General features: G+C 53.1%; 1 protein-coding gene across 1 annotated transcript in view; it reads right to left on the bottom strand.

The window, feature by feature from the left end:
- The window catches only part of LOC125460611 (cytochrome b-c1 complex subunit 1, mitochondrial-like), a 36,382-nt gene that overhangs the window by 16,334 nt on the left and 3,599 nt on the right, over positions 1–16,449 (bottom strand). Inside the window, exons 2-6 of the mRNA XM_048548252.2 lie at positions 11,252–11,392; positions 10,436–10,522; positions 5,793–5,922; positions 2,351–2,549; positions 486–565 (exon numbers count right to left, since the gene is read on the bottom strand). Of these exons, the coding sequence (XP_048404209.2) occupies positions 486–565; positions 2,351–2,549; positions 5,793–5,922; positions 10,436–10,522; positions 11,252–11,392 (637 nt within the window). The remainder of the gene's footprint in view (positions 1–485; positions 566–2,350; positions 2,550–5,792; positions 5,923–10,435; positions 10,523–11,251; positions 11,393–16,449) is intronic.

The following is a 16,449-nucleotide window of genomic DNA, read 5'->3' as shown; positions in this document are numbered from 1 at the left end:
GTGTTTATTTTTCTATTCTCCTGCCAAAGTGGACAATTTCACATTTGCCACATCTTTGCCCACTTAGTCTCACTTCCGTTTTCTTTCCCCACAACTGTGAAATATTGTCTATACCACTATATATTGAAAACCTGTCCAAAGTTATTATTCAGTTTCCATGGCCCTTTCAGGTAGCTTTTCAGAATCACACATCAAAAAACTGTCTCCTACTGTTTACTGACCCTCCTGCTATGGGAAAGAGTCTTCTTTACTCTGATCAAAACCTATCTCAATTTTGAATGCCTCAATAAATTAGGTCTTAAACTTTCTTGTTTGAAGGAGATCCATGCCTGACTTTCCCGTCCATCCAAATAAATATACCCCTTATTCCTCACTACTGTAGTACATCTCCTCTACCAACTGCAAGGCTTCTATGTCCTTCCTAAAGAGCGGTGCCATGGATTAACATAAACTCCAGATGAGATCGCAGTTGATCGTGTTCTCACCTCCTGATGCAGCCACAACTATTCTTGGAGCTTTGTAATGATTGCTCATGAACTCTTCGAGATTGTGGCAACTCAATGACCTTAACAGCAAAAAGAAGATGCAATAATTATCAACAATCCCCATCTTGATATTTATCAGAAAGTTCAAAGATCGCTTCACTAACATTAGAACCTCAATTCTGTAAAGGATTATGCAACTGGCATCAGTAGGTTTGCTCTCTGTTGCCAGAGGTCAATCATCTCAGCTTCAGGACAACTCTGCAAGTCATCCTCAGCGGAGATATTTTCTTATCCATCCATTCAGAGATGTTACAATACAACACTGGAGCAGGGGGGACTTGAATCCAGGCTCTTTGGCTCAGAGGCTCAGATATTGTCATCGCACCTACACGGGCCCTCATTTTCTTAGGACTGTGCCCTATGCCCAACTATCTTCAGGTGCTTCAAAAATGACCTTCTCTCCATCATAAGGTCAGAGGCAGGGATGTTCACTGATGAATGCACGATGTTCGGCCCCATTCACAACTCCTTAGACATTGAGATAGTTAGAGCTGCAGATGCTGGAGTCAGAGATAACACAATGTGGAGCTGGAGGAACACAGCAGGCCAGGCAGCATCAGAGGAGCATGAAAATTGGCTTTTGGGTCAGGACCCTTCTTCAGAAATCCTTAGATACTGAAGCAGTCCAAAAGATCTGCACAATGTCCAGACTTGGGTTTGACAAGTGGAAATTTTTTTTTAAATTCACTCATGGGATATGGATGTCACTAGCCGGTCAGCTTTTATTACTTAGCTTTTTTTTAAAACTATCCCTAGTTGCCTTCGAACAATTTGACTTACTAAGGTCATTTTACAGGGCAGTTGTGAGTCAATCACATTGCTGTGGGTCTGAAGTCACATGTAGGCCAGACCAGGTGAGGGTGGCAGATTTCTTTCTCTGAAGTACATTAGTGAACTGGATGGGTTCTTTCAAAAATCAGCAATGGTTTCATGGTCATTAGTAGATTCTTAAATCCCAATTTACTTTTTTATTGAATTCAAATTCCATCTGCTGCAGCAGGATTCAAATCCAGCTCCCCAGAATATTAGCTGAGTTTCTGCATTAATAGTCTAACAAAAATACCACTAAGCCATTATCTCCAAATTAACACTTACCCCATAAATGCCAAACAATGATCATCTCCCGCTGACTTTCAAAGGCAGCACCAAGTTCTCCACTATTAACAGCCCGAGAGTTACCAGTAACCAGAAACCGCATTGAACTAGCCATATAAGTACAGAGACTACACTGCATGTCAGAGGATAGGAAACCTGCAGCAAGTAACACATTTCCTATCTCCCCAAAGCCCGTCCACAACATACAGAGCACAAGTCAGGAATGAGATGGAATACTCCCCACTTGTCTGGATGGGTACAGCCTCAACAACACAAGAAGCTTGACAACGTCCAGGACAAAGCAGCGGCTTGATTGGCACCACATCCACAAACATCCATTCCCACAAACACTGACGTTCAGTAGCAGCAGTGTGTACTATCTACAAGCTGCACTGCAGTAACTCATCTAAACTTCTTAGACTGCACCTTCCAAACCTACCATTTAGGAGGACAAGTGCAGCAGACACATGGGAACACCACCATGTGCAAATTCCTTTCCACGCCATTCACCTTCCTGGTTTAGAAATGCATTGCTATTTCTTTACTGTCACTAGGTCAAAATCCTGCAATTCTCTCCCTAATAGCATTAGGTGTCAGCCCAGAGCATTGGTTTGCAGCGGTTCAAGGAGGTAACTCAAGGGCAACTAGCAATAGACAATAAGTGCTTGATGAGCCAGTGACCCCCTCACAATGGAATGAAACAAGCTTACTTGACATTCTCAGTGGGCCCCACTACAGAGAAGCTGAGGGGTGTTCCTTGAAAGGCAGTGGCATGAAGATAATCAAACACCACCTCATCCAGATGGCTCTCCATCTCCTGCATCTCCCGTAGGATTAGCTTCCGCCCTTGATCCACCCCTGGTTCTGATAGTGAGCTGTTCTGTACCAGGTCACCAAGGATTTCCACAGCTGTTAAAGAAAAACGCATCAGTTCACACACGTGTGTTACCAGTTTAACTATGTTAAGTAGTGTAGAAAACCAATGTAGCAGAAGTAGTAACTAGCAGAGTTTAGCACATTAAACTACGGTGGTAACTAATTCTGCATTCTACTTAACACAGCATTAACTAGAGTGAGTTTCGAGAAGATTTGTAGCTCAGGTTGAGGCTCTGGATGTGAGTTTGCTCGCTGAGCTGGAAGGTTAGTTTTCAAACGTTTTGTCACCATTCTAGGTATCATCATCAGTGAGCCTCCGACGAAGCGCTGGTGTTATGTCCTGCTTTCTATTTATCTGGTTAGGTTTCCTTGGGTTGGTGATGTCATTTCCTGTTCTTTTTCTCAGGGGATGGTAGATTGGCTCCAAATCAATGTGTTTGTTGATGGAGTTCCGGTTGGAATGCCATGCTTCTAGGAATTCTCGTGCATGTCTCTGTTTGGCTTGTTCTAGGATGGATGTGTTGTCCCAATCAAAGTGGTGTCCTTCCTCGTCTGTATGTAAGGATACGAGTGATAGTGGGTCATGTCGTTTTGTAGCTAGTTGATGTTTATGTATCCTGGTGGCTAGCTTTCTGCCAGTTTGTCCATTGTAGTGTTTGTCACAGTTCTTGCAAGGTATTTTGTAGATGACGTTCGTTTTGCTTGTTGTCTGTATAGGGTCTTTTAAGTTCATTAGCTGCTGTTTTAGTGTGTTGGTGGGTTTGTGGGCTACCCTGATGCCAAGAGGTCCGAGTAGTCTGGCAGTCATTTCAGAAATGTCTTTGATGTAGGGGAGAGTGGTTATGGTTTCTGAGCCTGTTTTGTCTGTTTGTTTGGGTTTGTTGCTGAGGAATCGGCGGACTGTGTTCATAGGGTACCCATTCTTTTTGAATACGCTGTATGGGTGATTTTCCTCTGCTCTGCGTAGTTCCTTTGTGCTGCAGTGTGGGGTGGCTCGTTGGAATAATGTTCTAATGCAGCTTCGTTTGTGGGTGTTGGGATGGTTGCTCCTGTAGTTCAGTATTTGGTCCGTATGTGTTGTTTTCCTGTAGACGCTGGTTTGAAGTTCCCCATTGGCTGTTCACTCTACTGTGACATCTAGGAATGGCAGCTGGCTGTTGTTTTCCTCCTCTTTTGTGAATGTTATGCCAGTAAGGGTATTATTGATGGTCTTGAAGGTTTGCTCTAATTTGTTTTGCTTAGTGATGACAAAGGTGTCATCCACATAGCGGACCCAAAGTTTGGGTTGGATGATTGGCAGAGCTGTTTGTTCGAGTCTCTGCATTACTGCCTCTGCTAAGAACCCTGATATCGGAGATCCCATGGGTGTACCATTGGTTTGTCTGTAGGTTTTGTTATTGAACGTGGACCTATGCCTCACCACCCACTTCACTTTCAATAACAAAACCTACAGACAAACCAATGGTACACCCATGGGATCTCCGATATCAGGGTTCTTAGCAGAGGCAGTAATGCAGAGACTTGAACAAACAGCTCTGCCAATCATACAACCCAAACTTTGGGTCTGCTATGTGGATGACACCTTTGTCATCACTAAACAAAACAAATTAGAGGAAACCTTCAAGACCATCAATAATACTCTTACTGGCATAACTTTCACAAAAGAGGAGGAAAACAACAGCAAACTGCCATTCCTAGATGTCACAGTAGAGTGAACAGCCAATGGGGAACTTCAAACCAGCGTCTACAGGAAAACAACACATACGGACCAAATACTGAACTACAGGAGCAACCATCCCAACACCCACAAACGAAGCTGCATTAGAACATTATTCCAACGAGCCACCACACACTGCAGCACAAAGGAACTACGCAGAGCAGAGGAAAATCACCCATACAGCGTATTCAAAAAGAATGGGTACCCTATGAACACAGTCCGCCGATTCCTCAGCAACAAACCCAAACAAACAGACAAAACAGGCTCAGAAACCATAACCACTCTCCCCTACATCAAAGACATTTCTGAAATGACTGCCAGACTACTCGGACCTCTTGGCATCAGGGTAGCCCACAAACCCACCAACACACTAAAACAGCAGCTAATGAACTTAAAAGACCCTATACAGACAACAAATAAAACGAACGTCATCTACAAAATACCTTGCAAGAACTGTGACAAACACTACATTGGACAAACTGGCAGAAAGCTAGCCACCAGGATACATGAACATCAACTAGCCACAAAACGACATGATCCACTATAACCCGTATCCTCACATACAGATGAGGAAGGACACCACTTTGATTGGGACAACACATCCATCCTAGAACAAGCCAAACAGAGACATGCACGAGAATTCCTAGAAGCGTGGCATTCCAACCGGAACTCCATCAACAAACTCATTGATTTGGAGCCAATCTACCATCCCCTGAGAAAAAGAACAGGAAATGACATCACCAACCCAAGGAAACCTAAACAGATAAATAGAAAGCGGGACATAACACCAGCGCTTCGTCGGAAGTTCACTGATGATGTTACCTAGAATGGTGACGAAACGTCTGAAAACTAACCTTCCAGCTCAGCGAGCAAACTCACATCCATTAACTAGAGTTTGAGATTAGGCCGTTCACAGACGGCTAAACTGTTTCCTACATGTCACACACACACTATTCACCATCTCAGGCCCTTATCCACTCAGTGGATTTGCAAAGGTAGAGGAAGGGTTCCTGTGGAATCAGAAACGCCCCCGCCACAATCTCGGAGTCACCCATAATAAATTTATGAATATAAATTTAACAGAGATTTTGCCACCAAAATCTTTCCATCCAACTGGTGGGAAAGCATTGCCCAGCCCCGTTTCCCCTCATACTCTTTCACCAAAGGTCTGATTTCAGATACAGCCATTAACCTGGGATGCTGGTGACCCACAGAGGACAGCAAGTTCAGCATAAACCAGGAGTCACAATGATGTAACTGAAATGCATAAAGTATAATTGTACAAAGGAATCCATGCCAAATACACGCTAAAATGGTGAAGGATTCTCACAATAAATACAGGGAAAGGAACTGAGTAGCTGCTTCAAAGACTTCAGCACTGTCACAATCAGCTAAATCAATGCTTTCTGTGCTGTCAGGTTTTGCTTTGAATATTTCCCACCTGCCTCAGGCTAACAAAGTTCAGTTCATACAAATTCAAATTCTGCACCCCAATTTACAGATAAAAGGAACAAATAAATATTCCAATAATTCCTAAGTAGCTGTGGAATGTTCAGTACCTTTCGGTAAATCCTTGGCCAATGATTTCATGTAGTAAGCAGTCTGTTCATGAGAGGTGTACGCACTCAGATGAGCCCCGAGGCTCTCTACCTCATTCTCCAAGACCTGCTGCGAATGTTTCTTCGTTCCCTGGAAAACAGTTTCACATTTCTCCAAAGTGTTTGGTTATTTCCAACTTTCCTCCCTTACCAATAAACATGATTTAACACAAAATTCAATCTCAACACACTACTGTCAGCAACATGCAGTCAAAAAAAGCACCTCGTGTTTGATCTTCTCCCTTTGTATTTATTATGATCCAGCGGATGAACTGATTTGCTTCTTTGTCCCAGTCCTCCACTGGCTACAACAAAGTCTGAGTTCGAAATTGGTGAAATTGACAATTAAACATATTAATATAGATATCATGAAGTGACGTAGAATTGGAAAGCATAGAATCTGTATGGGTATAGTTGAGAAAGCAGGAAGGAAGAAAAAAAAAGACCATGATGAGAGTTTTGTACAGGCTTTCTAGCCATAGACAGGATGTAGGGGAAAAAAAGAAATCAGGAAATAGAAAAGGTATGAAATAAAGGCACAGGAACTTCGACATGCAGGTGGTCTGAGAAAATCAGGTTGGTACTGGATCTCAAGAAAAGGAATTCATGGAACGTCTACAGGATGGTTTTTGGAGCAGTCTGCGGTATACCCCATTAGTGAACGGGCAATTCTGGATTTAAAAGTATCATGAGGCTGACTTGATTAGGTAGCTGAAGGTGAAGGAAACGTTAGGAGGCCGTGACCATAACATGAAAGAACTACTCCTGCAGATGACAGGGAGAAGACTGAATCAGATGCAACAGTATTACAATTGAGTAAAAGTAACTACAAAATGACATGAGGTAAGAGCTGGTAAGAGTTTATTGGAAGGAGAGCCCAGCAGGGAAAATGGTGGAGCAGCAATGGCAGGAGTTTCTGGGAGTAATTCAGGAGACACAGCAGCAATTCATCCCAAGGAAGAAGAAACTGACTTGACAGTGGTGTACAAAATGGTCAAAGGTATAGAGTCAGCCAGAGACATTTTCCTAGGGTGGAGGTAGCTATTATGATGGGGCACAGTTTTAAAGTGAAAGGAGGTAAATAACGGGGAGACGTCAGAGGTAGGTTCTTTACTCAGAGGGTGGTCAGGGCGTAGAATGCATTGCCGGAGAGGGTAGTGGAGTTGGCCTCATTAGGGACATTTAAGCGGCTATTAGATAGGCATATGGATGATAGTATAAGGTAGGGGTGGAGGTTAGATAGACCTTAGGATTAGGGTAAAAGTTTGGCACAACATTGTGGGCCGAAGGGCCTGTACTGTGCTGTTCTATGTTCTAAACATACTAATAGAAGATGAGGCAAGCATGGCTGACGAAGGAAGGCAGAGGCAGCATAAAAGCAAAAGCGAAAGCATACAATGTTTGAAGAATAGTGGGAAGCAAAAAGCTTGGGAAGCCCTTGCAAACTAGAAGATAACTAAAAAAGCAATATGGAGGGAGAAGATTCAATATGATAGCTAGCTAGTAATATAAAATAAAATTACGAGTTTTTTTTTGAGGTACCTAAAAGTTAAGAGAAAAAGAAGAGTGGACAATGGACCACTGAAAAATGAGGCTGGAGAAGCAGTAATGGGGAACAATGAAATGGCAGAGGAACTGAATCAGTACTTTGCATCAATTTTCATGGTGGAAGATACCAGTGACATACCAGAACCTCGAGATCAGGGGCAGTGGTGAGCATAGAGGCCATCACTCAGGTGGTGCTGGGGAAGTTGAAACGTCTGAAGGTGCATGAATCACCCAGACTGGATGGACAACACAGGCATTGGTGGTGAACTTTTAGGTATCACTGGAGCCAGGCAGGGTCCCAGAAGACTAGAAAATGAAAAATGTAACATTCTTGTTTAAGAAGGGAGGGAAGCAGAAGTTGAAAAATTATATAGTCTGGCTAGCCTGATCTTGGTAACTGGTAAGATTTGAGAGTCTATTATTAAGGATGAGATTGCGGTTTACATGGAAGTGGACAGTAAAACAGGGCTGAGTCGTGCCTGACAAATCTATTAGAATAATAGTAAAAAGGAATGAAAGAATGATGAAACTAAGTAAGGAATAAAAGAATAACAAAAGTAAGATTAGGCCCAATCAAGGATAGTAGTGGTAAGTTGTGTGTGGAATCAGATGAGATAGGGAAAGCGCTAAATGAATACTTTTCAACAGTATTCACTCTAGAAAATGACAATGTTGTCGAGGAGAATACTGAGATACAGGCTACTAGACTAGGTGGGATTGAGGTTCACAAGGAAGAGGTATTAGAAATCTTTCAGAGGGTGAAGATAGATAAGTCCCTTGGGCCGGATGGGATTTATCCTCGGATCCTCTGGGAAGCCAGGGAGGAGATTGCCGAGCCTTTGGCATTGATCTTTAACTCGTCATTGTCTACAGGAATAGTGCCAGATGACTGGAGGATAGCAAATGTGGTTCCCATGTTCAAGAAGGGGAGTAGAGACAACCCTGGTAATTACAGACCAGTGAGCCTCACCTCAGTTGTTGGTAAAGTGTTGGAAAAGGTTATAAGGGATAGGATTTATAATCATCTAGAAAAGAATAAATTTATTAGGGATAGTCAGCACGGTTTTGTGAAGGGTAGGTCATGCCTCACAAACCTTATTGAGTTCTTTGAGAAGGTGACCAAACAGGTAGATGAGAGTAAACCGGTTGATGTGGTGTATACGGATTTCAACAAGGCGTTCAATAAGGTTCCCCACAGTAGGCTAATGTACAAAATGCGGAGGAATGGGATTGTGGAGATATAGCAGTTTGGATCGGAAATTGGCTTGCTGAAAGAAGACAGAGGGTGGTAGTTGATGGGAAATGTTCATCCTGGAGACCAGTTACTAGTGGTGTACCGCAAGGGTCGGTGTTGGGTCCACTGCTGTTTGTCATTTTTATAAATGACCTGGATGAGGGCGTAGAAGGATGGGTTAGTAAATTTGCAGACAACACTAAGGTCGGTGGAATTGTGGATAGTGACGAAGGATGCTGTAGGTTGCAGAGAGACATAGATAAGCTGCAGAGCTGGGCTGAGAGGTGGCAAATGGAGTTTAATGCAGACAAGTGTGAGGTGATGCACTTTGGTAGGAGTAACCGGAAGGCAAAGTACAGGGCTAATGGTAAGATTCTTAGTAGTGTAGATGAGCAGAGAGATCTCTGTGTCCATGTACACAGATCCTTGAAAGTTGCCACCCAGGTTGACAGAGTTGTTAAGAAGGCATACGTGCTTTAGCTTTTATTAATAGAGAGATCGAGTTCCGGAACCAAGAGGTTATGCTGCAGCTGTACAAAACTCTGGTGCGGCCGCACTTGGAGTATTGTGTACAGTTCTGGTCACCGCATTTTAAGAAGGATGTGGAAGCTTTGGAAAGGGTGCAGAGGAGATTTACTAGGATGTTGCCTGGTATGGAGGGAAGATCTTACGAGGAAAGGCTGAGGGACTTGAGGCTGTTTTCATTGGAGAGAAGAAGGTTGAGAAGTGATTTAATTTAGACATATAAAATAATCAGAGGGTTAGATAGAGTGGATAGGGAGAGCCTTTTTCCTAGGATGGTGACGGCGAGCATGAGGGGGCATAGCTTTAAATTGAGAGGTGAAAGATATAGGACAGATGTCAGGTAGTTTCTTTACTCAGAGTAGTAAGGGAATGGAACGCTTTGCCTGCAACGGTAGTAGATTCGCCAACTTTAGGTCCATTTAAGTCGTCATTGGATAAGCATATGGACGTACATGGAATAGTGTAGGTTAGATGGGCTTGAGATTGGTATGACAGGTCGGCACAACATCGAGGGCCGAAGGGACTGTACTGTGCGGTAATGTTCTATGAGACTCCCCGGCCAGGGGAAATGTCCCCCCGCCGCATCGAGGCTCCCCGGCCAGGGGAAACGTCCCCCCACCACGGCATCGAGGCTCCCCGGCCAGGGGAAGCGTCCCCCCCCGCATCGAATCTGTCTGGTCCTCATTCTTCTAAGTCTGGTTGGCGAGTGTGCTTTGTACTCACTAATCACCACCCTCCTCCTGTACAACATAAATACTGGTTCCCTTTTAAAATGGTATGCTTGCAAATTAGTACAAAATCATAGAACCCCATCAAGTCAACATTGACCCTCCAAACCCAGCCCATCCCAATCGCAGCCCATGATGAACCCACCTAATTTGAACATTCCTTGGCACTGCAAAGTTTGCTGTAGTGCCTATCTACCTGACCTGCACATCATTGAATTTTGGGAGGAAACCCATACAGACATGGAGAGAACATGCAAATTCCACACAGCCTGTCTTCTGAGGCTGGAATCGAATGTGAGTCCCTGGTGCTGTGAGGCACCACTGCTAACCAGCGAGCCACCATACTGCCCTAATTGTCCTGATGAGTACAAGATGAAAAATTCTGATGATATGTCTTGCCAGCAAAGTTCAACCTTTTCCCTCAGTACCCCTCTCATACAGGGAAGACACTAGAAACCCTGTTCCTCACAGACACAACTGGCACTAGGGACTGTACCCCTCTCACACACAGCAGGCACTAGGACCCTGTCTCTCAGAGACACAACAGGCACTATGACCTTGTACTCTACCTTCAAGATTACATGCTCCAGGAAGTTTGAAACTCCATTGTTCTTCTCGTTCTCATACCTGCTGCCAACATCGATCCACACACCGACCTGCATGGAGACAGGAACAGTGAGATTAATACCAGTTTTTTCAAGCTCAGGCATTTCAGGGAAGGTGCACTGTGCTGCAGCCCACTGAGTGATGAAAATCTATGGCGAATGAGCTGATTCACAACATCAGGGCTAAGCAGGTAACTCGGCCAAGGCTAGGGCACATGTCAAAACAGCATATGCGCTGGTCTTGCATGAAGTTAGCTGTGATTCCTTCAACAGTCAAACAGCTCACAATCCAAAATCACTAGGAACAGGCCATTTTGTAGGGATTAGCATGTGGACAGACAATCTGGAGGTGTAGAGTTACAACTGGAAAGACTGGGAAAAGCTACACCAAAAAATGAGCTAGTGTCGCACATGTATAAATGAACCTTAGAGTGCCAGAGGCTTAAAGATTCATCTCTTCCCACCAATTGCAATGTCTTAGACCCAGTTTGCCATAAGATTCACCATTCGACCCAAATTAAAGCAACATAACGTAGATGCTGGAAATCTGAAATTCTTGAAATGGAAACAGGGACTAGGAATGTTAAAACTGTTTCTCTCTACACAAATGTTGCAGATCTGCTGAGTTTCTCTTATTTTAGTTCAGAGTTCCAGTGCCTACCAAACTGAGGATCAGGATGTGGAGTAGGATGTGGAGTGGGATGTGGAGTGGGATGTGGTTAGGGATACATTTGGACGGACAGTACTATATTGAAGAATGGGACAGCAAAGTTAGCTCACCGTGCATGTCGGCTGATCTGACTCTTCGGTAGCCACTCGAAGCCCATTGTCCAGTGACGACAGCTTCGTTTCAGGAATGTTGCTGATGGTTTGAGCATAAGACACTGCGCTCTGAAAACGCTTTGTTCTGAGCAGAGTCGGCTGCGTGGTGAGAGGGGGAGATGGGGTAATGAGCGAGACAAACAGCAAAAACCCCTACTCCCATCTCAATTAGCCCAGTCAACACCAATCAAACCCTCAGCAACAGCGATCCCTCGCTCTGCCCCAACCCTCCTCCCTGCAGTCACTTGGCTCCATTACCAACTCACTCTGCCCCCAACCTCGCCCCTCGCTCTGCCCCCAGCCCTGCCCCTCACCCAACTATCACGCTGCCACCCCCAGCCCCACCTCCCCCGCACTGACCCACCACCACCTCGACCCACCACCGCCTCCCCCACCACATCATCCTGCCCCAAATCCCCACCACCTTAGTAAGCCCCAGATTTGCCCTGCCTCAGTCTACTCCTGTCCATCCCCTCCCCACACTGTGCCCCCGCCACCTCCACACTTTCCGCCCCCTCACCTCCCCACACTCCGGCCCGTCACCCTCCCCTCACCACACTCCACCCCGCCCCCTAACCCTCCACTCCCCGTACAACGCCCCACCTCCGCACCCTCCCCACACTCCAACCCGCACCCTCAACCACCCCACCCCACCCCCCTCACCCTGCCCCCCAACCCTCCCCGCCCCACCCCAGTCCCCTGCCCCCTCCCCTCCCCAGTCCCCTGCCCCCTCACCCTCCCCGCCCCACCCCAGTCCCCTGCCCCCTCACCCTCCCCTCCCAACGCCAGTCCGTTGACCCCTCACCCTCCCCTCCACACCCCAGTCCCCTGCCCCCTCACCCTCCCCCCCCCACCCCTGTCCCCTGCCCCCTAACCCTCCCCAGTACCCTGCCCCCTCACCCTCCCCACCCCAGTCACCTGCCCCATCACCCTAGTCCCCTGCCCCCTCACCCTCCCCTCCCCAGTCCCCTGCCCCCTCACCCTCCCCAGTCCCCTGCCCCCTCACCCTCCCCTCCCCAGTCCCCTGCCCCCTCACCTCCCCAGTCCCCTGCCCCCTCACCTCCCCAGTCCCCTGCCCCCTCACCCTCCCCTCCCCAGTCCCCTGCCCCCTCACCTCCCCTCCCCTCCCCACCCCAGTCCCCTGCCCCCTCACCTCCCCTCCCCTCCCCACCCCAGTCCCCTGCCCCCTCACCTCCCCTCCCCTCCCCAGTCCCCTGCCCCCTCACCTCCCCTCCCCTCCCCAGTCCCCTCACCTCCCCACCCCAGTCCCCTGCCCCCTCACCTCCCCACCCCAGTCCCCTGCCCCCTCACCTCCCCTCCCCTCCCCACCCCAGTCCCCTGCCCCCTCACCTCCCCTCCCCTCCCCACCCCAGTCCCCTGCCCCCTCACCTCCCCTCCCCACCCCAGTCCCCTGCCCCCTCACCTCCCCACCCCAGTCCCCTGCCCCCTCACCTCCCCACCCCTCCCCACCCCAGTCCCCTGCCCCCTCACCTCCCCTCCCCTCCCCACCCCAGTCCCCTGCCCCCTCACCTCCCCACCCCAGTCCCCTGCCCCCTCACCCTCCAAACGCCAGTCCCTTGCCCCCTCACCCTCCCCTCCCAACGCCAGTCCCTTGCCCCCTCACCCTCCCCTCCCAACGCCAGTCCCTTGCCCCCTCACCCTCCCCTCCCAACGCCAGTCCCTTGCCCCCTCACCCTCCCCTCCCAACGCCAGTCCCTTGCCCCCTCACCCTCCCCTCCCAACGCCAGTCCCTTGCCCCCTCACCCTCCCCTCCCAACGCCAGTCCCTTGCCCCCTCACCCTCCCCTCCCAACGCCAGTCCCTTGCCCCCTCACCCTCCCCTCCCAACGCCAGTCCCTTGCCCCCTCACCCTCCCCTCCCAACGCCAGTCCCTTGCCCCCTCACCCTCCCCTCCCAACGCCAGTCCCTTGCCCCGTCACCCTCCCCTCCCCACCCCAGTCCCCTGCCCCCTCACCCTCCCCCCCCTGCCCCCTCACCTCCCCTCCCCTCCCCAGTCCCCTCACCTCCCCACCCCAGTCCCCTGCCCCCTCACCTCCCCACCCCAGTCCCCTGCCCCCTCACCTCCCCTCCCCTCCCCACCCCAGTCCCCTGCCCCCTCACCTCCCCTCCCCTCCCCACCCCAGTCCCCTGCCCCCTCACCTCCCCTCCCCACCCCAGTCCCCTGCCCCCTCACCTCCCCACCCCAGTCCCCTGCCCCCTCACCTCCCCACCCCAGTCCCCTGCCCCCTCACCTCCCCACCCCTCCCCACCCCAGTCCCCTGCCCCCTCACCTCCCCTCCCCTCCCCACCCCAGTCCCCTGCCCCCTCACCTCCCCACCCCAGTCCCCTGCCCCCTCACCCTCCAAACGCCAGTCCCTTGCCCCCTCACCCTCCCCTCCCAACGCCAGTCCCTTGCCCCCTCACCCTCCCCTCCCAACGCCAGTCCCTTGCCCCCTCACCCTCCCCACGCCAGTCCCTTGCCCCCTCACCCTCCCCTCCCAACGCCAGTCCCTTGCCCCCTCACCCTCCCCTCCCAACGCCAGTCCCTTGCCCCCTCACCCTCCCCTCCCAACGCCAGTCCCTTGCCCCCTCACCCTCCCCTCCCAACGCCAGTCCCTTGCCCCCTCACCCTCCCCTCCCAACGCCAGTCCCTTGCCCCCTCACCCTCCCCTCCCAACGCCAGTCCCTTGCCCCGTCACCCTCCCCTCCCCACCCCAGTCCCTTGACCCCTCACCCTCCCCTCCCCACCCCAGTCCCCTGCCCCCTCACCCTCCCCCCCCTGCCCCCTCACCTCCCCTCCCCTCCCCAGTCCCCTCACCTCCCCACCCCAGTCCCCTGCCCCCTCACCTCCCCACCCCAGTCCCCTCACCTCCCCTCCCCTCCCCACCCCAGTCCCCTGCCCCCTCACCTCCCCTCCCCTCCCCACCCCAGTCCCCTGCCCCCTCACCTCCCCACCCCTCCCCACCCCAGTCCCCTGCCCCCTCACCTCCCCACCCCTCCCCACCCCAGTCCCCTGCCCCCTCACCTCCCCACCCCTCCCCACCCCAGTCCCCTGCCCCCTCACCTCCCCACCCCAGTCCCCTGCCCCCTCACCCTCCAAACGCCAGTCCCTTGCCCCCTCACCCTCCCCTCCCAACGCCAGTCCCTTGCCCCCTCACCCTCCCCTCCCAACGCCAGTCCCTTGCCCCCTCACCCTCCCCTCCCAACGCCAGTCCCTTGCCCCCTCACCCTCCCCTCCCAACGCCAGTCCCTTGCCCCCTCACCCTCCCCTCCCAACGCCAGTCCCTTGCCCCCTCACCCTCCCCTCCCAACGCCAGTCCCTTGCCCCCTCACCCTCCCCTCCCAACGCCAGTCCCTTGCCCCCTCACCCTCCCCTCCCAACGCCAGTCCCTTGCCCCCTCACCCTCCCCTCCCAACGCCAGTCCCTTGCCCCCTCACCCTCCCCTCCCAACGCCAGTCCCTTGCCCCCTCACCCTCCCCTCCCAACGCCAGTCCCTTGCCCCCTCACCCTCCCCTCCCAACGCCAGTCCCTTGCCCCCTCACCCTCCCCTCCCAACGCCAGTCCCTTGCCCCCTCACCCTCCCCTCCCAACGCCAGTCCCTTGCCCCCTCACCCTCCCCTCCCCAGTCCCTTGACCCCTCACCCTCCCCTCCCCACCCCAGTCCCTTGACCCCTCACCCTCCCCTCCCCACCCCAGTCCCCTGCCCCCTCACCCTCCCCCCCCCTGCCCCCTCACCCTCCCCCCCGCCCCCTCACCCTCCCCCCCCGCCCCCTCACCCTCCCCTCCCCACCCCAGTCCCCTCACCCTCCCCAGTCCCCTCACCCTCCCCTCCCCAGTCCCCTGCCCCCTCACCCTCCCCTCCCCAGTCCCCTGCCCCCTCACCCTCCCCTCCCCAGTCCCCTGCCCCCTCACCCTCCCCTCCCCAGTCCCCTGCCCCCTCACCCTCCCCTCCCCAGTCCCCTGGCCCCTCACCCTCCCCTCCCCAGTCCCCTGCCCCCTCACCCTCCCCTCCCCAGTCCCCTGCCCCCTCACCCTCCCCTCCCCAGTCCCCTGCCCCCTCACCCTCCCCTCCCCAGTCCCCTGCCCCCTCACCCTCCCCTCCCCAGTCCCCTGCCCCCTCACCCTCCCCTCCCCAGTCCCCTGCCCCCTCACCCTCCCCTCCCCAGTCCCCTGCCCCCTCACCCTCCCCGCCCCACCCCAGTCCCCTGCCCCCTCACCCTCCCCGCCCCACCCCAGTCCCCTGCCCCCTCACCCTCCCCTCCCAACGCCAGTCCGTTGACCCCTCACCCTCCACACCCCAGTCCCCTGCCCCCTCACCCTCCCCCCCCACCCCAGTCCCCTGCCCCCTCACAGTCCCCTCCCCACCCCAGTCCCCTGCCCCCTCACCCTCCCCTCCCCACCCCAGTCCCCTGCCCCCTCACCCTCCCCTCCCCACCCCAGTCCCCTGCCCCCTCACCCTCCCCAGTCCCCTCACCCTCCCCAGTCCCCTCACCCTCCCCAGTCCCCTGCCCCCTCCCCTCCCCTCCCCAGTCCCCTGCCCCCTCCCCTCCCCACCCCAGTCCCCTGCCCCCTCACCCTCCCCTCCCCACCCCAGTCCCCTGCCCCCTCACCCTCCCCTCCCCACCCCAGTCCCCTGCCCCCTCACCCTCCCCTCCCCACCCCAGTCCCCTGCCCCCTCACCCTCCCCTCCCCACCCCAGTCCCCTGCCCCCTCACCCTCCCCTCCCCACCCCAGTCCCCTGCCCCCTCACCCTCCCCTCCCCACCCCAGTCCCCTGCCCCCTCACCCTCCCCAGTCCCCTGCCCCCTCACCCTCCCCTCCCCAGTCCCCTGCCCCCTCACCCTCCCCTCCCCAGTCCCCTGCCCCCTCACCCTCCCCTCCCCAGTCCCCTCACCCTCCCCTCCCCAGTCCCCTGCCCCCTCACCCTCCCCAGTCCCCTGCCCCCTCACCCTCCCCACCCCATGCCCCTGCCCCCTCACCCTCCCCTCCCCACCCCAGTCCCCTGCCCCCTCACCCTCCCCTCCCCAGTCCCCTGCCCCCTCACCCTCCCCTCCCCAGTCCCCTGCCCCCTCACCCTCCCCTCCCCAGTCCCCTCACCCTCCCCTCCCCAGTCCCCTGCCCCCTCACCCTCCCCAGTCCCCTGCCCCCTCACCCTCC

Source organism: Stegostoma tigrinum, chromosome 11, assembly GCF_030684315.1.
Source record: "Stegostoma tigrinum isolate sSteTig4 chromosome 11, sSteTig4.hap1, whole genome shotgun sequence".
In the NCBI taxonomy this organism is placed as follows: domain Eukaryota; kingdom Metazoa; phylum Chordata; class Chondrichthyes; order Orectolobiformes; family Stegostomatidae; genus Stegostoma; species Stegostoma tigrinum.
This window is presented reverse-complemented; position numbering and strand designations above follow the sequence as displayed.